Below are 23513 nucleotides of genomic sequence, written 5' to 3' on the forward strand. Positions count from 1 at the left end.
TATTTTCTTGCCATCCATTCTGAATAAGTTGCTGAAATACTGTTGTAAAGTCATATCTGTGTTCTTCTTTTTTACAAAATGCACTGGCTCATCTCTTAAGAGTTTTTCCATTGTCACATGGCTGCAGTTAATTCCATAGATTTTCTCTATATCAAGCTCCATCACATCATTCCAGTCCAGAAGATTATCCAAGCCATTGATAACTTTATCTCTAATATCTTCATTAATTTCTTCAGAGATAACGTTAAATTCCAAACAGTAGATTTTATTTCTAAAATCCATAAACTCCAGATCTTTTTCCAATTCCACATTTGTTCCAATCTCCAGGGCTTGTATCTTCCCTTTATTTTTTCTTTTCTCATCTCTGATCTCATTCTCCTCTCTCACAGAATCCCCTATTTCTTTAAGCTCCTGCGTCATTTTGCTCAGTTCAATTTTCAGCTCCTTACTACCCTGTCGCAGGGTTTGTTTCGTTATCTCAATCTCATCCATTATTTTCTGAAACATAATTACTTCCAGATTCTCAGCCACTTTCTTGATTGCCATTTTTAAAACCACGAAAACAAAGCAAAACAAAAATAAAGAAGAACCACTTCTTATTTCAGCAACAATTGGGTTAATATTCCAGGCTTGATGACATCACAGTATAAACAGAGCAACCTGCCTTATCTCTCTATGTTCAAGAATGCAAAACAAATTTAGTTCCCAGCATCAAAACAGTTAGTGGCGTCGTGAAGAAGCAGATTCGTCAAAATAAAATAGACCAAAAAGAGAATAGTCCCAGACAATATAATATTCCTCGGAATAGAAATCAGGAATAGAAATCCCTCTTCTGTGTATATCTTTAGAATGCACTTCCAGGACAGCTTTTTGCGACAGAAACAGAGATAAGCTGTTAATTTCGTGAATAACAGAGAAGAGCTGTATCTCACCCAGAAGTTGTCCAAAGCCGATCAATCTGACAAATCTCCTTTTGCTGCAACAATTTAAACCAAGTAAAAAAAATAATAGAAAGAAGGGTGCTTGCCTGTTAGTCCGTTCTCTCTTTAAAGAAAAGATAAACGTATCGCTTAAGCAGATAGAGCTTGTTAGGAAGTCCGTCCGGCATTGTTGGCTGGACCTTATCTCATAAATTAATGAAATCCAGTCCTCCCAACAAAAACAGGCTTTTGAGGTTGATCTCTACGTTTCTCCCTGCCCGGGAGAAATTTCATCAGTCAAAAAAAAAATGTTCTGACTGATTTATATCTGAATAAGCTTCTTTTGAGGCGGGAGCCCGTCCCAAAAGCAGGCACAAGCGAAGTCACCCTTCCCGGAAGTTCCGCTATAAACAACTTTATGATGATGAAGAATAAAATAGCACACCAAGCAGAAAGCTTAGTTTATAAACATTAGGTTTTGAATCAGTATTTTGAATACCTGAGGAAAACCTGGTTATATCAGAGTCTGATTATAGCTCTGTACCTGCTTTCTCTACCTCTTTTTAGCTCACAAAAAGGCTGCAAGGGCACCCATACAGGTAAGCAGAGATTATTTATTTTAGTTACTTACTAAAATATTTATATCCCACCCTGCTAGTGTAAGAACACCACCCAGGGCAGCTTGCCACGTTATCATTCTGTAAAACAGTTACAAAAAGAGAGTGGGTCAGCAGTAAAATTATAAAAACATTGTCTGAAACTGTAATAGTCAGCATTAAAGGGAAGAAAAAACTGTCTACAACTTTGATACCATTTATTGTAGACTAACGCTGTAGTGCTACTTAAAATGGGATCTGTGCTCAATTAGTAGTAGTAGCAGCAGGATATCGATGTGCATTTTGAATGTGCATGCTTTTGAAACAATGTGGTGTAGGTGGCTGGCATCCACAGTCAGATGTGCATTTGATTTATTTATCTTTCAGGTAAACTGATAGTTATCTCTATTGTAAATTTCTTGATTATTAAAGGCTGCAGAATCATGAATTCTGACATAACTTGAAAGTTAACCTGATTGATCTCTGCCTGACACCCTGGAGAGCCAAAGACAGCCAGAGGAGATAACAGAGGGTTAATGGACCAATGGCCTTACTCTGTATTAAGGCAGCTTCCTATGTGCATGCTCATCTGCTTTGGGAAAAGTAACATGTGAAAGTGGCCATAGCATACTTTTTGCTGATGTGATTACCACTACTAAAAACTATAGCTCATATGGATGGTGTAATTTATGACAGTCATTCTATTGGTATATCCTCCTTTAGTGCAGCTTGGGTTCTTTGTCTTGAGATAGGGAGGATGCTTTGTATATTTTTCTAATCCATATCAGTAAATGCAGGTCACTCTATTTACTGTTATTTTTCCAGTGCCTCACAAATGGTTCGATGGCTAAAGGCTGTTCTAACTATGCATGCTTCCTACCTTTCAACAGTAAGTACATGAATTACCAGAACTTCCCCCACCCCATTCTTCAATGTTTTTCTCTACCCCAAATTTGTACTTCTACAGTCCATTTGTTTGAACTGAATTCTCTGCTAATAGGCAACATATAATATATTTTGCCCCTGTTCTAGAGTTCACAGATTCTCAATATGAAGTCCCATTGTGCAAGCGGAAGTTCATTTGCACAGTTGTGGATTCTGCCCATAGTTCTAAATAGTGCTGATCTTGAGACTGTGAAACTTTGCTAAAAATTTAGTTTTTAGTCTTAAAAGTTAAACATTCCATTAAGCTTTTATTTTCTAATAAAGGGGAGCAGGGCTTGGTGCACAGCAGAGGAGCATAAGAAGAGCTTGCTGGATCAGGCCAGTGGCCCATCTAGTCCAGCATCCTGTTCTCACAGTGGCCAACCAGGTGCCTGGGGGAAGCCCGCAAGCAGGACCTGAGTGCAAGAACACTCTCCCCTCCTGAGGCTTCCGGCAACTGGTTTTCAGAAGCATGCTGCCTCTGACTAGGGTGGCAGAGCACAGCCATCATGGCTAGTAGCCATTGATAGCCCTGTCCTCCATGAATTTGTCTAATCTTCTTTTAAAGCCATCCAAGCTGGTGGCCATTACTGCATCTTGTGGGAGCAAATTCCATAGTTTAACTATGCGCTGAGTAAAGAAGTACTTCCTTTTCCATAGGAGGAATGCCATCATGCGGGTTATAGCTCGACCTATCGTCCGAAGGCAAGAATGTTTCTGAAGTCAAAACTAGGGGCGTCAGGCCCCTCCCACTCTCCAGTTCATTCTTGCCTTCGTACCGAACAAGTTTGATATTGATAGCGTAGCTTCTAGCTAAGTCATTTGTGTATTTGTCTGACAGGGTGTGGAAGTTTTGTTGTCTGTGTGTTTCACAGTTCCCTTCCCTCTGTCTTGTTTTTCACATCGTTTGTTTCATTTTCCTGGGGAATCCTTGGGGGGGTTTCTCCCTTGCCCGGGCCGTTTTTCTGCCTTTTCCCCAGGTTTTAGCCTAACGGCTCTCAGAGAGACCGCGGCCGCGGTTTTCTCTTCTCTCAGGCGGGAGCTTGCGGCTGCAGCTCCCGGCCTCTCCACACCGCTTGTTTTCGTGCCCGTTCGAAGTCACGTCCCCCACAGGAGCCTGCCCTTGAGGCTTCCTTTTATCTTTTGTTCCTGGCCGTCTGGGTCGCCGCCTTCCCGGTACGACCACGGCTTTTTCCGTCGCGGCGGTTTATGCCTAGAGCCTGCAGCTGCGGCTCCTCATACTATCACTGCCCCACCTCCCCCAGCTCGCTCTGCAGCAGCTTTAAATCTCGCCGCGCCAGTCGCCCGCAGGCTGCGGCTGCGGCTTACTCAGTCTCCCTAAGCCTACAATCACTAGGGGATTCTGCTGGCCGTCTTGCCTCTCTGGCAGACTCTTTTCCCTGGCTTTTACAGCCGCGATCGAGCCTTTCAGCCCCGCGGCTCCAGAGCGTCTCCTTTTTAAATTGGAGGCCGTTTTTTCATTCGCTGGTGCTCCCAGGGGACCGCCATTGCTTCTTCATCTCCACAAGCCTTCTCTGATTGGTCAATTTTTCCCGCTCCTTCTGCTAGCCCATTAGTATTGCAAAGGGGGGTCTCTATTCCACGGGCTATGGATAGCAGAGCCCAGGCCTTCTGTCAGCTCCCACTGTGTGACCTGCCCTTTGTGTGTGTGTTCCAGATAGGATCCTATAGTCTTCACAGGTTCCTCCATTAAATCTGCTACTGCTGCTGGTCCTGGCAACTATTCGATTACTGCTACTATCTGAACCAGTATAATCTCTTCTCTCCACTGACTGTGCACCTGTGACTGTTTCATTAAGACTATTAATACTACACTGACTGTGCACCAGGCTGATCGATCTTAGTGTGCAGAGGCTCTTGCTACTATACAAGATTCCTTTATTAAATCTGCTACTGCTGCTGGCTCTGGCCCATTCGTGACCGTGTACAAAGGCTGTTGATACCATACAAAGCTGTTTGATCTGTACATTCTGCCCCATCCGTGGCCGTGTACCAAGGCTGTTGTGTACAAAGGCTGTTGATACCATACAAAGCTGTTTGATCTGTACATTCTGCCCCATCCGTGGCCGTGTACCAAGGCTGTTGATACTTTACAAGGCTGTTTGAACTGTACATTCTGCCCCATCCGTGGCCGTGTACCAAGGCGGTTGATACTATACCAGGCTGTTTGAACTGTACATTCTGCCCCATCCGTGGCCATGTACCAAGGCTATTGATAATATACAAAGCCGTTTGAACTGTACATTCTGCCCCATCCGTGGCCGTGTACCAGGCTGTTGATACTATATAAAGCTGTTTGAACTGTACGTTCTGCCCCACCCGTGGCCGTGTACCAAGGCTATTGATACCACGCAAAGCTGTTTGATCTGTACATTCTGCCCCATCCGTGGCCGTGTACCAGAGCTGTTGATACTGTGCAAAGCTGTGCAAATATTACATTCTGCTCCATACTGTACCACACCTGCGGATACTGTGCCAAGATATCTGGACGTGCATTCTGGTCGTGTACTAAGACTTTTCATAGTGTACATTCTGCCCCATCGTGGCAGTGTACTTAGCCATCAGCCAGTGCATTCTGCCCCAGTCGTGTGCCGTGTACTGAGCCTGTTCAGGTCTGTACATTCTGCCCCATCGTGGCAGTGTACTGATACCCATAGAAAATATAAGATGGCGGAACAGTGCATTCTGCCCCATCGTGGCAGTGTACTGCTACCCTTAATATATATATGATGGCAGAACAGCCAGAGACAACCCAGGCAACCATGCTGAAACAACAGCCAGAGACGAACCAGGCGACCAAGCCTAAACCACCTAAGGCGGTCAAACATAAGCATGCTAAAGCGGTTGCCAAAACTAAACATCTTTCCAGCCACAGCACAACCAAGCAGCCTCACTATGTCTCTGTTCCAGTTCCAGAGGGGTCAACCCGTGCACAGCTAACTACCCTCTTTCATTCTCCTGCCGCTTCCTTTGATGAGGAGGACTTTCCAGGTTTTCCTGAACAGCCAACAGTCACTCAACCCGGGGCTTACTCTTCTTCACTACCTGTAGGGCCGTCCGCACTTCTGCCTATCCAAGAGCAACTGTCTACATCTCCGGGACTGCAGCTGTCCCATGAGTTCATTTCACACCTTCTAGGGCATGCTATTGTTTCTCGCTCAGAGACAGTCACCATCACAAGTTCCCGCTATCCCTCAACACAGTGGGGACCAATTTGTACACAGTGAGACGAATCCTTCATGTTCTCCAAATCCGTTTGACATTGCCAGGGGCAGGTTTGTTGATGACGTCTCTTGTGCGGAGGAGTCCGCATTTGCGCTGCAAGACGAAGGAGACGACTGGAGTGACCATTCTGAACATGAGCAGGATACATCCTATCGCCTCTTCGATGCCTCAGATTACCAACCTCTTGCGTGCAGAGTGCTGAACGCCCGTGCCAGATCCCATCGCTAAACTGGCCAAGGACGAATGGTCTCACCCTCTACAAGCACGCCGATTTAATAACATTGCGGACAGACTTTATCCTTTGGCCCCGGACTTTACTACCAAACGGGCCGTCCCTGGCAGAGACGAGCCAATTTCCAGCTTAGTTTCCAGATCCCTCTTGCCAAGGGAAGAAGAATCTCATTTAAAGGATGCCACTGAGCGGAGACTGGACTTTGCCTTACGCAAGACTCATAGGCCACCGCCTTTCCTATGCGTGCATCTACATCAGCCTCTATTTTCGCCAGGGCAGCGATGATGTGGTTGGATGACCTCATCGAGGATCCCAATCTAGATCCTGTTTTTCTGTGCAGATCGCTTATAAAATTGTGCAAAACAGCTGCTTTCGTGGCCGACGCCACCTTGGACGCGAATCAGCTAGGAGCACGCGCCATGGCGGCTCAAGTTGTTGCCCGATGGACCCCCTGGCTTCGTCACTGGCAGGCCGACTCTACCGCCAGAGTTAATCTATCACGGGCACCTTATGCCGGGTCATTACTTTTTGGCGATGAGGCACTAAAGGCAGTGCTTGTTGACCCTAAGGACACTCGAAAGCCTGTCTTGGCCACCGTCAGAAACATCAAGCGCAGACCTTTTAGACGTTTCACTTCGTACTGCACGTCTCAGCCCCTTCGAGGAACGCGGCCCAGGGGATGAGGCCGCGAGTTCCCAACATATGATTTCTGCTCCTCCAGAGGAGGCTGGAATAGACATTTCCAGGGTAGAGGCCCACGGTTGGCTAGTTAACTTCGACAAAAGCCATCTACAACCAACCCAACGTCTACAGCATCTAGGTGCAATGTTGGACACCCTGCATGCGACTGTGCTCCTGTCACCAGATCGCATATCGGCTATCACAGACATCACAAGATCTCTGATGCACAAAACATCTGCAGACGTCATGCTTCTCGCCAGGGCTCTCGGAATGTTGGTGTCCACCATCCATATTGTGCCATGCTCTCGAGCTCATACTCGCCAGCTACAGTGGGCCTTACTACCGTTCCAACACGACATTGCCAGCTCAAATCATCAAGCAATCCCCTTGAGTCCCACACGGCGCTTGTCATTCCGCTGGTGGACAAGGGTACAACATCTCACCCAGGGCACTCCATTCAGAGAACCCCACAGGACTGTCATTACCACAGATGCCAGTCTCCTTGGCTGGGGAGCCCACTGCAACTCCCAGTTAGTTCAGGGAGTTTGAAACATAGCAGAGCAAACTCAGAGCATCAATTGGCTGGAACTAAAGGCTGTCCACTTAGCTCTACTTCATTTTCAGTCTCTCTTCCACTTGGACCATGTCCTCATTCGAACAGACAACACGTGTGCCAAATCTCATTTAAATAGACAGGGAGGCACCAGGTCCCGACCTGCAGAACCTGTCTTCCCTCATATTCGACGGGGCAGAACAACATCTGCAATCCTTGCAAGCAGAACATCTAAGAGGAATTTGGAATGTGATAGCAGACTGGCTTAGCAGACAACAGGTCTTTCCAGGAGAATGGAAGCTTCATCCGACCGTTTTCCATCTTCTCCAGCGTCGTTTTGGCCTTCTCAGTCGATCTCTTTGCCTCCAGTCGCAATTGCCAGCTACCCAGGTACTTCGCGCGATACCTGGACATGACAGCGGAAGTGGTGGATGCCCTATCGCTACCGTGGCTGGATGGCCTATTGTACGCCTTCCCTCCAATACCACTGTTAGCCAGAACCTTGAGGAAGGCGCGGCGCGAGAGGGCCAAACTGGTTCTGATAGCTCCATATTGGCCCCGTTGACCGTGGTTCTCGGATCTCCTTGCCATGTCAGTAATGGATCCATGGACACTCCCGGTCAGGCCAGACCTCTTATCCCAGGGTCCAATATTGCATCAGGATCCCAGTTGGCTCAAGCTAGCAGCATGGCTTTTGAACGGGGACATTTGAGGTCGGCTGGCCTGTCTGATGCTGTAATTGACATTATTTTGGCCTCGAGAAGACCATCCACTGCTCGTATTTATCAACATACTTGGGTGGCATTTTCCAGGTGGTGTCAGACTCAGCACCTCGATCCTTCACAGGCTACAATACACAGGTGCTGCAATATCTTCATAGGGGCCTCATGATGGGACTCAGATCCAACACATGGCGTCGACATGCGTCCACTCTGTCGTCCATTCTCTCAGTGCCCTTCACTGGTACCCCTATTGCCTCACATCCGTTCATCAAACGCTTCCTCAGAGGCACTACCCTACATTCACCGGCTGTAGTCCACCGTTTTCCCTCATGGAGTTTGTCAAAGGTGCTGCAGGCTTTACAACACCCTCCGTTTGAGCCCCTCAGGACTGTGCCTTTACATTTATTATTCAAGGTCCTGTTCCTGATCGCGATCACTTATGCGAGATGAGTTTCGGAACTAGGCGCATTGTCTTCTGCTCGCCATCTTTGTGTCTTTCACAAGGGCTCTGTTAGGCTGAAAACTGATCCTTCCTTCCGTCTCAAGGTCAATTCAGTTTTCCACTGCAACCAGGACATTGTTATTCCTTCATTTTATCCGAATCCTACCCATCCTCTCAAGAAGGCTTGGCATTCGTTGGATGTCCGGAGGGCTCTCAAGACCTACCTGTCCAGGACCCAGGAGATTCGACGAACGGAGTCTTTGTTTGTATCCTTTCATCCAAGGTCTATGGGGCATAAAGTAGCTAATTCCTCCTTATCCCGCTGGTTGCGTGCATGTATTACTTTAGCTTATGAGTCTCTTAAGCTTCCGGTTCCAGCTAGTATAATAGCTCATTCCAGTAGGTCAGCGGCCACTACGGCTGCTTTTGCTACCAACGCTCCTGTTGCTGATATTTGCAGAGCTGCTGTTTGGTCTACCCACACTCGTTTATAAGGCATTATAAAATAGACCGTTATGCCTCTGCTGATGCCTCTTTTGGCAGGCGAGTGTTGCAACAGGTTCTTAATGATGATTAGGATGTGGGTGGTCCTCCCTGTTATGGGTTGCTGTGGTACATCCCGCATGATGGCATTCCTCCTATGGAAAATGGACCATTGGTCTCACCTGAAGGGTGATTTTCATAGGAGGAATGCCATCACGACCCCCCAGTTGGAGGAAATTTGGATGCCTAGTTGGAGGATACCTAGATTTCTTTTCTAGGGTTTTTTTATTACATTCACTAGTGAAGTCGAGACTGCTATTAATGTTATATCACTATGTTAGAGTCATGTTATTCTGAATACTGTTATTGTATTATGTCTTTGCTGGTAGGCCAGTTGGCCCTTTTTCCTGCACTTTTAGATATCTCTCTGGACTCGCTGCGAATGAACTGGAGAGTGGGAGGGGCCTGACGCCCCTAGTCTTGACTTCAGAAACATTCTTGCCTTCGGACGATAGGTCGAGCTATAACCCGCATGATGGCATTCCTCCTATGAAAATCACCCTTCAGGTGAGACCAATGGTCCATTTTGTCTGTCCTGAATCTTCCAACATTTAGCTTCTTTGAATGTCCACGAGTTCTAGTATTATGAGAGAGGGAGAAGAACTTTTCTCTATCCACTTTCTCAATGCCATGCATAATTTTATACAGTTCTATCATGTCTCCTCTGACCCGCCTTTTCTCTAAACTAAAAAGCCCCAAATGCTGCAATCTTTCCTCATAAGGGATATATTAGTACTGAGTATCATTGGAAAATCTTGAGCCGAGAGACAAAATGTGGTTCTTGTGCTAGATGTCCACGAATATGAAGTAAGAAAGGTGTTTCCTTAAGCAAGTTAGTATAAAAGGGAAGGATTAAGAATCAGTAACAATAAAATAGTAGTAAAACAGCAGTAGCAATAAATAAGTGTTGGCATAATTACATAAAAAATTAAACAAAAAAATTCAGCACCAGATTATCAAAATCAGTATAATATACTTAATCAAGAAAAAGCAGTTCAGAACAAATAGGTCTTTAACACCCATTTGAACACTTGCAACAATGGAGCCATACTAATCTCCATTAGAATTGAGTTCTCTAACATAGGGCCATCACTGAGAAGGCCCTCTTCCTTGTACCCAGCAGCCTAATTTGCAGTGGTGGGCATATGAGTAGTGCTTCCAAGGTGAAATTAAAGAATGAACAAGTTTTGATATGGATGTAGGTAGTCCTTCAAATAACCAGGTCCCAAACAATTTATGGCTTTAAAGATGAAAATCGTTACTGTGAAGTGGGCCCAGAAATGCACTGATAACCAGTATAGCTGTTACAATCTCAGTGTCACATGCTCTAACTATCCTAACCCCACCAACATCCAGGTGGCAGCATTTGACATTGGTTGATGGGTTTTGGACCATCTTCAAAGACAGTTCCATGTAAAGTATGTTACAGTAGTGTAACCTTGAGATCACTTGTGCATAGATTACTTGAGGCTAGGTCTGTCACCTCTAGATAGCATTGCAGTTGGTGTATCAGTCTAAACTGATAAAAGGCAGTGCTAGCCACCAATGTCAGGTAACTCCAAGCCTAGGAGGATCCCAAGCTGCAAACTTGGACCTTGAAGAGGAATGCAACCCTGTCCAAGACCAGTGTAAATTTTCAGGCAGGCTGATTTCCCATCCAAGTATACAGCAGTCTTTCTGGATTAGGTTTAAGTGTGTTCACTCTCACCCATCCCAAAACCACCTCTAGACACCATTTGAAGAGCTCCACAGTCTCCTTGGGATGAACAAATGGAAATGGGTAGAGTTGTGTATCATCCCCATATTGATGAATTTTATTTTTTTTATCAGTTTTATAGACCTTCACATGTTAGTAATACCAGGGTGGGTTCCAATATAGAACAACTCAATAAAACATTTTTTAAATAAAACAACCAGTAAAAATCAAAACACTACTGCAGCAGTCTGGAGATGAAAAACAATGATCTCTCTCTTTGATTAACCTAGTGGTGGGGAATCTCCAACCCATGCACCTAAGTAGGCCCACCAGGCTCCCCTAATGTCATGCCCATCTGTCCATCTATGTGAGGAACCAAATTGAAAAGGAAGAATTAGAAGTGCACTCTAACCCCTAGGGCCTGCGAGAAAAGAAATGCTTTTACTTGGGGGCAGACATCTGTTTACTGGTGCCACAATCCATTGTCTCAGGGAACAAAATTCCAAAACTGGAGAGTCAAACAGAGAAGGCCCTATCCCATGTCACCACCCAGTGGGCTAAATCCACTGGAGAGAAGAGAGCCCTGAGGCACTCCATAAGCTAGCAGGTCTAATAAAAATCCCTCAGCACCACCTTCTGGGACTTAGTCTCCCGGAAACCACAGACCACCATAACACCATGACTCTCAAGCCCAACCTGGCCCAGATAGCCCAGAAGGATGCCATGGTCAATTATATCAAAAGCTGCTTAGGGGTCTAGAAGAACCAATAAGCTTACTCTCCCCCATCCATTTGGGATAGGGGATAGGGGCATGTGTAAACCAAGGGGGGATGGAACAGAGAAGGATGGGGGCCAAGTTATATCAAGATTGGGCGGCAGGCGCTGGACTGATGCTGAGGGCAAACCATGTCAATCCAGAAGAACAGGGGATAGATGCGTAATACCCATCCCCTGTTCTGGGTCTGCCCAAAACCAGAAGTTAACTGGGGGACGCAGGATTCCTACCGACCTTCGATTGCTGCTATGTAATGCCAGGTCTGACACAAAAAACATCTGTCATCCATGATATGATACTGGATGAGTGCGCAGACCTGGTATGTATTACGGAGACCTGGCTGGACGAGGCCTCAGCTCCCATTCTTGAGGCCATGTGTCCGCCAGGTTTCCGCTTTGCGCAGCAACCGAGGGTGGGAAGGCGGGGAGGGGGAGTGGCAGTCATCTATCGGGAGTCTTTGATGTTCACCAGGCCTCCGCTCCCAAGGACCAAGTTTGTTGATTGCATGTACTGGAGGTTGGGCCCGAAGGGCAGTCTGGGGATCCTGCTTGTGTACCACCCGCCCCGCTGCACGGCAGACTCCCTGACCGAGGTGTTGGAGGTGATCTCGGATGTGCGAACGTTGACCCCAGAACTGTTAGTACTGGGGGATTTTAGCGTACACGCTGAGACCACTCTCATTGGAGCCCCTCGGGATTTCCTGGAAACAATGGCTTCCTGGGAACTGCACCTTAGTAACACTGAGCCCACCCATGTAGCCGGTCATGCTCTCGACCTTGTGTTTGTCCTGGAAGAGGAGAGCAGTGTTCTGAAGTTGGGAGTGGCTTCTTCCACTCCTGTGTCATGGTCAGATCACTATCTGGTGAATTTTGACTTCTTGATGCCACACACCCTCCGCAGGGGTAAAGGACCTATTAGAATGGTCCGCCCCAGGCGCCTGATGGATCCGGATGGATTCCTGACTGCGCTGGGGAATTTGGAACCTGCTGAAGGTCGTCCGGTCGTAACCCTGGTGACGGAGTGGAACGAGGGAATCACCAGGGCATTACACCGGGTGGCTCCGAAACGTCCTCTCCCCCTGAACAGAACTCAGACAGCACCGTGGTATACACCTCGGTTGCGAAGTCTGAGACAGGAGGTGAGACGACTAGAACGCCGGTGGCGGAAATCCCGCTCTGAAGATGCTCGAACACAGGTTAGAGCAGCAATAGCTGCCTACCAGGTGGCAATAAAGGCAACAAAGAAAGATTTCTTTGCTGCCTCTATTCCATCCGCAGAGTGCTGTCCCAGGAAGCTGTTCCAAGTGGTCCGAAGCCTGGTCGGTCCAGTCGCTCAGGAACCCTTGGAGCATTCAAAGGCTTCCTGTGACAAATTGGCAAGGCACTTTGCCGATAAAGTCGAACATCTGAAGAACTCGATTCCGTACGCTGTGGATGCAGTAGAGGATCCAGAGTTAACCAGTTGCAATTCGGTTCAGTGGGATCGGTTCTGGCCTCTTCCTTCTGAGGATGTGGACAAGGTACTTTCAACGGTGAAGCCTACCACCTGTCTGACTGATCCTTGCCCATCATGGTTCCTTATGAACTGCAAGGAGAAATTGGGCGAAGGGATCAGGGCGGTGGTAAATGCATCCTTGAAGGAGGGTGTAATGCCACTGGCCCTCAAGGAGGCAATTATAAAACCCATTCTAAAAAAGTCCTCCTTGGATCCCCAAGTTTTGAACAACTTTCGCCCCATTTCGAATTTGCCATTTTTGGGCAAGATCATTGAGCGAGTGGTGGCTAACCAGTTGTCAGCACACTTGGATGAAACGGATTATTTAGATCCATACCAATCGGGTTTCAGGACTGGGCATGGTACAGAAACAGCCTTGGTCGCTCTGGTAGATGATATGAGGAGGGCACTAGACAGGGGAGAATCCACCTTTCTTGTCCTCCTGGATCTCTCAGTGGCTTTTGATACCGTCAACCATGGTATCCTGTTAGATCGCCTGGAGGGATTAGGAATAGGAGGCACTGTTTTACAGTGGTTCCGTTCCTTTCTCTCTGACAGGCATCAACAGGTAGCATTGGGAGATGAGGTTTCAGACCCTTGGCCCCTCACTTGTGGAGTACCACAGGGTTCTGTCCTCTCTCCCATGCTATTTAACATCTATGTAAAACCGCTGGGAGCTATCATCAGGGGTTTTGGGCTGTAATGTCACCAATATGCTGATGACACGCAGCTCTATCTCTCCTTTAAATCTTCACCGGAGTTGGCTGTAGAGACCTTGTCCAAGTGCCTGGAATCCGTGAGTGGATGGATGGGAAGAAACAGGCTGAAGCTCAATCCTGATAAGACCTACGTGGGGTTACCCTTGAAAACGGTCCGGAAACTACAACTGGTGCAGAATGCGGCGGCACGCCTGCTTACAAACAGCTGCCGCCGTGATCACATCACGCCGGTGTTATTTCATCTACATTGGCTTCCAGTTGTTTTCCGGGCCCAATTCAAGGTGTTGGTCTTAACCTTTAAATCCCTATACGGTCTCGGCCCAGTTTACCTGAAGGAGCACCTCCAGTACCACCAACTAAGCCGCCCGACCAGATCAGCCACACAGGGCCTTCTCTCCGTCCCACCAACGAAAACAGCTAGGTTGGTGGGGACTAGAGAGAGGGCATTCTCAGTGGCGGCCCCCACTCTCTGGAACTCCCTCCCGTTCGATCTTCGCCATGCCCCTTCCCTGGATACATTTCGCCGAGCCTTAAAAACATGGCTCTTTGGACAGGCCTTTGGGGTCCCCGGGGTGGGCTAATTTCTTATATTGTTTTAAAATTGTCTATTGATGGCCCTGTACTGCCGCTTTTTAAAATGGTTATTGTTGACTGCGCTGTATTTTATTATGTATTGTATTATTATGTATTGTTGAATTTAATGTTGTACGTCGCCTAGAGTGGTTTTGGCCAGATAGGCGACACAAAAATTAAATTTATTATTATTATTATTCACAGCATGTCTTCAACCAGGCTGATCAAAGCTGGTTTTGTCACAAACCCAAACCAGAGCTTAATAGTAGATCTAGGCAATTAAGTCTGTATCAACTATTTATTTTGTAAAGTTATATGTTAATGTTCTGTCCGTTTGAACACCTCTTAAGATACCTTAACCAAATTTTGCATGATGCTTCCTGACATCTGTTAATCAGGAGATCCAGTCAGGGCTCATGCAAATAATGTCAAATTCCGGCTCATGCATGAGCCTTCATTGGATACGCCAATCCTGGTTCAGTTTGCTCAGCAGCAGCCCATCGAGGTAGTTAGGTGGAAATACCATGTTTGCTTTGTCAATGCTTTCAATGATATTTTTATGATTTTATTGTTAGTTCATTTCATCATTAAGTATATATACCACATTGCTTTAAGTTTCTTTTTAGGTTACCTTAAGTTGCTGTTGAGCAAACTGAACATCAAGGAACAGGTTTTCATCTGTGTTTGGATATGGTTGGATGCCATTTTGAAGCAAGATGGTAGACTGAACCTTTCAAAACTATACTGATTTTAACCACTGATTTCAAGCTGTACTGATTTTTTGGTTTCTTAGAATTCCCGAGCAACACTGGCTATGAGGTGACTAATATTTGTTATTGCAGAAGCCTTGGGGTTATAGTAAGGTTTTATCTCTTAAAACTGTTCCCATCGCTAAGAGACAGAGCAGATGACATGATATGAAATATTTATCCCATTCTCTGTCTATCTCCCTCCCCCCCCCCAAAAAAAAAACCCCAGTTGCCAGATCTGGTCCCTCAGCTAGGAATGCTGTATCAGTTAATGGAGAGCAGAGTGAAGACTTTGCAGAAGCTCTCTCGCTTACATGGGAAACTCTATCTTATCATCACCCAGGTGAGTTGAAGTGGGTTTTGGGGCACAGGAAGGGTATGAATGAGGAATGGAGGCATGTTACATATGAGTGAGGTCTATTATCAAAAGCTATGGTAATTTTCATTCGTTTTCCAAGTGTGCAGATTTCATGTGTGATGCAGAAAGAATCTGATGTTTTCAATATGCTACTTACAAAGTTTTTCAAAGTTTGAAAGGCACTGCATTCTGCTTCCTTGTGTCATCCTACATAATTCAAACTTGCAGTTTGCTACATTTGCTGCTGAATAATATTTTATTGATAATGCTGAAACTAGCACTTGGGATTCAATGGGAGGCATCAGTTGATACTAGCAAAGGAGATGCCTTTTAAAAGTGTGAGTTCTTACAGCAATTTATTTTAATGTGTGGGTTTGAGTTTCAGGGATTTTATTTTCTCCCCTAAATATAGCTTTTCCCTGGACCATATGGGTGTAATAAACTGGTCTGAACAACAACATAGAACTCAACGTAGTTTCTGGACATTCTGGAGGAGAGTTTTTGGACTCCTTAAAAGCTAACAATTTCATCGAGTTAGAAGCTTTTCTGACCTAGAGCCCACTTTGTCAGCTTCATGAACTATAACCCTCAATATGTCGTGTCAGCCTACTATGAATAACACTTTGGAACAGCTGACAGAGTCATAGTATACAAACATTGATGCCACAATAACAATAGTTTTTAAGATGCCAGAGGATTCCTCACTACTACAGAATAACAAGGATATTCTTATGGAAATATTTTGAAATGTATTTTTGATGAGTGTGTTGTTATTTCTTTATTACAAAAACATACAGTTCTTAATGAAGGATAAATTTCTCACATTCATTGGCTTCCAGTTTTAAAAAAGGATAAATTTCTCACATTCATTGACATTTCCAATTTTTAAAAAGGTTTCCTAAACAGATGGATATATTCCGATGTTGTGCTTGCAAAAATTTAATTTAACCATTTAAAATACCCACACTTTTTTTTTATCATAACTTTCAACACATGCACTACTCAAAGAGCTTAAGTTAGTCTTTTTAATTATACACAGTTCATTTTTCTATGAAGTAAGCAAGCACGATTGGTGGGGACGCGAGATAGGGCCTTCTCGGTGGCTGCCCCCAGGTTCTGGAACTCTCTTCCTAGGGAAGCATGAATGGCCCCTTCCTTGCTATCCTTCCGTCGGCAGGCAAAGACTTTTTTATTCCGACAGGCTTTTGGACTAGAAGATGTTTAAGATAGGACCTCATAAGGTCTGTTGTATTGTTCTATGATCCTATTCTTAATGTTTTAAATTGTCTTAGTATTTTAAGTGTGTTTCATGGTTTTAATGTTACGAATAGTTTAATTCTATTTTAATTGTATATTTTTGTATGTTTTTTACCTATGTATAGTTTTTATTTGTAAGCTGCCCTGAGTTCCAGTTTTGGAAAAAGGGCGGGGTAAAAATAAAGAGTAATAATAATAATATAATAATATGAAGTATTGCAAGTCGCGCACATGTGGTAGAATGGCTTAGTGAGAAAATAGTACTACAACCCCTGTTGATGCCACACATTCCTTTCCAGGTTGCTGCATTGGAACAGGCTCAGGATGTAGCTGATGTTGACCAGACTGCAAAGCTAGTGTATGAAGAAGGTAAGCAAAATGTTTTAAGTGGAGAGGACCTAAAAGGAAACATGGTGTGGACCTTTTGCTTCAGATTTAGGTCCTGGTCCTTTTGTTTTAGATTTAGAGTTACAAATATACCCTCTCAGTCTTCTCAGCTGAAATTGGGTGCATGGTGAGGGTGATTCACATTGTTGAATCAGCGTTAAGTAATTGAATCTGTTTTACTATTATGTTCATGTTGGGCTATTTTCCATAGGAGGTGGGCCATCACTACGGGTAATAGTTCGACCTATCGTGCGAAGGTAAGAATGTTTTTGAAGTCAAGACTAGGGGCGTCAGGCCCCTCCCACTGTCCAGTTCATTCTTGCCTTCATACGAGCAAGTTCTCAGATAGCGTAGCTTAGCTAAGTTTCTTGTGTCTACTTGTGTGTGTGTGGAGGTTGTTATCTGTAATTCCACTTCTCCCTCTCCTCTGTCTTGTCTTTAATTCGTTGTGTCTCCTGGAGAATTGTTGGGGGGGGATCTTCCCTTACCGGTCCGTTTTCCCCAGTTTTTTGAGCCTTTCAGCTCAGCAGAGACCGCGGCTGCGGTTCTCTAGCTTTTCAGGCGGGAGCTTGCGGCTGCAGCTCCCGATTTGGCCCGCTGTTTCCCTCACTTTGGAGCCGGCTCTCGCGGCCTCCTTTTTTCCTCCTCCAGGAGCTTGCGGCTGTGGCGGCTTCGTCGCTCGGCGCCGTTTTTTGCCTCCGTCTCCCGACCCTTCAATTTTCCCAGTTTTTTGAGCCTTTCAGCTCAGCAGAGACCACGACTGCGGTTCTCTACGTCGGCTCCCTGCCTCTTTTCCAACCTCCTAATTTCAGCCTGCCGGGGTCCTACCTCTCCGGAGCCTGTTGATTCGGTTCTCACAGGCTTCTCTCGGCAGTCTCTTCCTTGGGGTTTTTTTTTTAGAGCCGCAAGTGCGGCAATCGGCCCCGCGGCTCCTCCTGTGAGACTGTGCTGGGCAGCACTTCCCCCAGTTCGTTTCCAGACGGCCGCCATTGCTTCTTCTCCCTCCGCCATTTTTGGATCATTTTTTCCCGCTCTTTTTTCCGGGCGCCATTTTTGTTTGGATTCAAATTTCCCGCCTTTTTTGTTACCACTTTATTTACCAATGGATACCTTCCCTGCAAGCTATCTGTATGTGTGTTGTATGTGGGCTGTAGACAGACTTACACAGGGCTTACTTACACACAAATTTACTGTGATTGTACCTCAAGTCTGGAGCTTTAATTCAGTGGCTGACTCACACAAATCTAATGCGACTGTATCAGCAAGGCTGGAGCTTTAATTTCTGTGGCTGACTCACACAACTTTACTGTGACTGTATTATCAGGGCTGGAGCTTTAATTTCAGTGGCTGCCTTGTATTAAATCCGAATTATATTCTGTACATCCTGCCCCCTCTGTGGCCATGTACCACGCCTAAATCCAGCCTACAGCACTAATCTGAACTATATTTTGTACATCCTGCCCCCTCTGTGGCCGTGTACCAAGCCTAAAATACAGCCTATATTATACAGCCTATATTATTCTAACGCTGATACCACAGTGCATCCTGCCCCCTCTGTGGCCGTGCACTTAGCCATCTGCCAGTGTATCCTACTCCCTCTGTGGTCGTACACTGTGCCAGTTCGGGTCTTTACATCCTGCCCCCTCTGTGGCCGTGTACTGCACCCAAGTTAATATAAGATGGCAGAACAGCCAGGCATGTCGCAATCAGCCAATATGATGCCAGATCAGCCAGGCATGTCACAAACAGCCCAGCCGCAACACTCTAAGGCGACTAAGTCTAAGCATGTTAAAGCAATGGCTAAGACAAAACATCTTTTAAGCCATAGCAAACCAAAGTGGTCACGCTATGCCTCTGTGCCAACCCCCACCACTACCACAGCAACTCAGGCACACATAAGCGATATACTTCATTCCCCTGCTGCTTCCTCTGACGAGGAAGATTTTGCTGGCTTCCCCACTCAGCCTTCGCCTAACCAGCCTCCCTCCGTTTTACCGTCCCAAACATCTGCTCCAATAGCCACTCAGGCACAAACATCTGCCACAACTGGGCTGCTGCCGTCCCCGAATTTCCTCTCCCAACTTCAAGCCATGCTGGCTTTTTTCACCCAAATGCAGTCACCACCACAAGTTCCTGCCATACCCCAACTCAACATGGACCAACGTGCGTGTCATGAAGTTCATCCTTCCTGTTCACCTAACCCCTTTGATGTAGCCAGAGGCAGATGTATTGACGAAGCCTCGTATGCGGAGGAGTCAACCTTCACTGACCACGTTGAAGGAGATGACTGGAGCGACTTTTCAGATCATGAGGAGGATACATTGTATCGCTTGTTTAATGCCTCAGACTATCAGCCCCTGGCACGCAGGGTAGTTAATACCCTTGGTCTCCAGACTGCGCCTTCAACTTCCTCCACCCCAGCTATCAAAGGGGCCAAGGTTCTCAAATCCCCTGCACCTACTGAACATTACATCCTGGTGCCGGACCCGATTGCCAAATTGGCCTCTGAAGAATGGGCTCACCCATTCCAATCTCGCCGCTTCAAGAACCTGGCTGACAGGTTTTACGCCCTAGCTCCGGACTTTGCCACCAAGTTAGACGTCCCTGGCATAGATGAACCAATCGCTCGCCTCGTTTCACGTTCTCTCTTGCCCAGGGAAGGGGAATCCCAACTAAAGGACGCTACTGAGCGACGAATAGACTTCGCCCTCTGCAAAAATCATGAGGCCACTGCCCTCTCCATGCGTGCCTCCGCTTCGGCCTCCATTTTCTCCAGAGCAGCTATGATGTGGCTGGATGATCTACTAGAGGATACTAACCCTGATCCTGTCGCCCTCAGAAGGTCACTGATAAAGTTGCGTAAGACAGCAGCTTTTGTGGCCGAGGCCACCTTGGATGCCACTCAATTGGGGGCACGAGCCATGACGGCTCAGATAGTCGCGCGACGGACCCTTTGGCTTCGCCACTGGCAGGCTGATTCAGCAGCCAGAATGAATCTGTCCAGGGCTCCTTACTCCGGATCTTTACTTTTCGGCGAGGAAGCTCTAAAGGCAGTGCTGGTTGATCCCAAAGACGCCCACAAACCGGTTCTGGCCACTGTCAAGAACACCGACCACAGGCCTTTCAGGCGATTTCCTTCCTTCCGTACTAACCAGCCCTTTTGAGGAACGCGGCCAGGAGGACGAGGCTGCGACTTCAGATCCTATGACCCCACTTCATTCAGGGGCTCCTGGAACCGACGCTTCCAGGGCAGAGGTCAGTACCAAGGGCGCAGGGGCAACTCATCGTCCTCATATAGGGGAGGTCCTCGCCAACGCAAGCAGTATTAACACACTTCCCATAGGTAGCAGATTACTTCATTTTGGAGACCGTTGGCTGCGCCTCACTGCGGTCTCCTGTATCAGGGAGCTTTTCAGTTACGGCTATGCCATAGAGTTTTGGGCAACCCCATCAGACAGATTCCATCCGTCCCCCTGCCCAAGGGCACCAGCCAGGCACAAAATCATGCAGACAGCTATACACCACCTCTTGGACATAGCGGCAATAGAGCCAGTCCCCACAACTGAGAGGTCGGAAGGGGTGTACTCCCTCCTATTTGCTGTGCCAAAACGAGATCTATCATGGAGGGCGGTATTGGACCTCAAGTTTGTCAACCGTTTTGTAACATATCGCAGGTTCAAAATGGAATTACTCCACTCCATTACAGAGAGTCTGCATGAAGGAGACTTCCTGGCTTCTATCGACCTTAAGGAAGCGTATCTCCATGTGCCCATTTGCATAGCCCACAGAAAGTTTCTTCGGTTTGCTTTTGGCCACCAGCACTTTCAATATAGAGCGATGCCATTCGGCCTCTCCTCTGCTCCAAGAGTGTTTACCGAAATGCTACTCATCCTAGTGGCTTATCTCCGGACCCAAGGGGTTCATCTCTACCCATACCTGGATGATCTGCTAATACGGGCCAAGTCTGAGGAGCTGGCTTATCATCATTTAATGATCACCCTCAATGTTTTGCAGGCCTACGGCTGGCTTGTCAACTTCCACAAAAGCCATCTCCAACCAACCCAACGCCTACTACATCTAGGGGCAATGTTGGACACCCTGCAGGCAATGGTATTCTTGGCTCCAGATCGCATCACTGCCATCACAAGCATCGCAAGGTCCCTGATGCAACAAATATCCGCAGACGTCATGCTTCTCGCCAGAGCGCTCGGAATGTTCATCTCTACAATCCACATTGTGCCATGGGCTCGAGCTCACACTCGGCACCTTCAATGGACTCTGTTGCCCTTTCAAAAGGAAATTGCCAGCTCCAACCATCGCAAAGTTCATTTGAGCCCCGCACTGCGTCTCTCCTTCTGCTGGTGGACCAAGGTTCAACACCTCTCCAAGGGCACGTCGTTCAGAGAACCCCGCAGAACCGTTGTAACCACAGATGCCAGCCTCATCGGTTGGGGAGCCCACTGCAACTCCCAGTACGTTCAGGGGGTTTGGTCCACCACAGAGCAAACTCAAAGCATCAACTGGCTGGAGCTAAAGGCTGTCCACTTAGCTCTACGTCATTTTCATTCTCTGTTCCCTTTGGACCATGTGCTCATCCGAACAGACAACACGTAAAATCACATTTGAACAGACAGGGGGGCACCAGGTCTCGTCCTCTGCAGGACTTGGCCTCCCTCATCTTTGTCTGGGCAGAACAACATCTACAATCCCTGAAAGCAGAATATCTCAGAGGGATTTGGAATGTGACAGCAGACTGGCTCAGCAGACAACAGGTCTTTCCGGGAGAATGGAAACTTCATCCAGTCATTTTCCATCGTCTCCAGTGTCGGTTCGGCGCCCTCTCAGTCGACCTGTTTGCTTCCAGTCGCAATTGCCAGCTTCCCAGGTACTTTGCCCGATACATGGACTCAACAGCGGAAGCAGTGGATGCTCTGACAACACCGTGGCCAGACGGTCTCTTGTACGCCTTTCCCCCCATACCATTGTTAGCCAAAATCTTGAGGAAGGCGCGAACCGAGAGGGCACAGCTGGTTCTGATAGCACCATTTTGGCCACGCCGACCGTGGTTCTCAGATCTTCTGGCAATGTCAATGATGGATCCTTGGACACTTCCAGTCAGGCCAGACCTTCTATCCCAGGGTCCACTATGGCACCAGGACCCTACTTGGCTCAATCTAACAGCATGGCGTTTGAACGGGGACATTTGAGGTCAGTTGGACTGTCTGACGCTGTGATTGATATTATTTTGGCCTCGAGAAGACCATCTACCACTCGTATTTATCAACATACCTGGGTGGCTTTCTCCAAGTGGTGCCAGTCCCACCACTATGATCCATCCCAGGCCACTGTGCATCAGGTGCTGCAATATCTCCATAGCGGCTTTATGATGGGACTTCGACCCAACACTCTACGTCGACATGCGTCCACTCTGTCGTCCATTCTCTCAGTGTCCTCTCCTGGAGCTCATATTTCCTCACATCCGTTCATCAAACGTTTTTTGAGGGGAGTCGCCCTACGCTCTCCGGCTGTTGTCCATCGGTTCCCCTCATGGATTTTGCCGAAAGTTCTGCAGGCTTTGCAACGCCCTCCATTTGAACCCATTAGGACTGTGCCCCTACGTATGCTGTCCTTCAAGGTCTTGTTCCTGATCGCAATCACATCTGCCAGACGCGTTTCGGAGTTGGGCGCATTGTCTTCTGCTCGACACCTCTGCGTCTTCCATAAGGACTCTGTTGTGCTGAAGACTGATCCTTCCGTCCCAAGGTCGATTCAGTTTTTCATTGCAACCAGGACATTGTTTTGCCTTCCTTTTGCCCGAATCCTACCCATCCTCTCGAGAAGGCTTGGCATTCGTTAGATGTCCGGAGGGCTCTCAAGACCTACCTGTCTAGGACCCAAGAGATTCGACGAACGGAGTCTCTGTTTGTATCCTTTCATCCAAGATCTATGGGGCATAAAGTATCCAATCCTACCTTATCCCGTTGGTTAAGGGCATGTATTACTTTAGCATATGAGTCTTTGAAGCTGTCAGTTCCAGCTAGTATAACGGCTCATTCTACCAGGTCAGCTGCCACTTCGGCTGCTTTTGCCACTAATGCTCCTGTTGCCGATATTTGTAGGGCTGCAGTCTGGTCTACCCCACACTCGTTTATAAGGCATTATAAAATCGATCGTTATGCCTCTGCTGATGCATCTTTCGGCAGACGAGTGTTGCAACAGGTTCTTAATGAGGATTAACACGTGGGTGGTCCCTCCCTGTATGGGCTGCTTTGGTACATCCCGTAGTGATGGCCCACCTCCTATGGAAAATGTACCATTGGTCTCACCTGAAAGGTGATTTTCATAGGAGTGGGCCATCACGATCCTCCCAGTTGGAGGATGACTAGATATTTCTAATGGGTTACATATTATTGTTACGCTATTATATTTAAATGTAAGAGTGAAGTCAAGATTCTTAGTTCTGTTATATTGTTATGTTAGAGTCATGTTATTATGCATACGACTATTGTGTTATTTTCCTGGCGGGTCTGTTGGCCTTGTTCTTGTATTTTTAGATATCTCTTTTTAGACTCGCTACGAATGAACTGGACAGTGGGAGGGGCCTGACGCCCCTAGTCTTGACTTCAAAAACATTCTTGCCTTCGCA

General features: G+C 46.9%; 1 protein-coding gene across 1 annotated transcript in view; it reads left to right on the plus strand.

The window, feature by feature from the left end:
- Positions 1-23513, plus strand: part of WDR43 (WD repeat domain 43) — a 52373-nt gene that overhangs the window by 26814 nt on the left and 2046 nt on the right. The window contains exons 13-16 of the mRNA XM_061624959.1: positions 1488-1519; positions 2342-2405; positions 15095-15208; positions 16780-16849. Of these exons, the coding sequence (XP_061480943.1) occupies positions 1488-1519; positions 2342-2405; positions 15095-15208; positions 16780-16849 (280 nt within the window). The remainder of the gene's footprint in view (positions 1-1487; positions 1520-2341; positions 2406-15094; positions 15209-16779; positions 16850-23513) is intronic.

The sequence above is a fragment of the Rhineura floridana genome, chromosome 4 (genome assembly GCF_030035675.1).
Source record: "Rhineura floridana isolate rRhiFlo1 chromosome 4, rRhiFlo1.hap2, whole genome shotgun sequence".
Taxonomy (NCBI): Eukaryota; Metazoa; Chordata; class Lepidosauria; order Squamata; family Rhineuridae; genus Rhineura; species Rhineura floridana.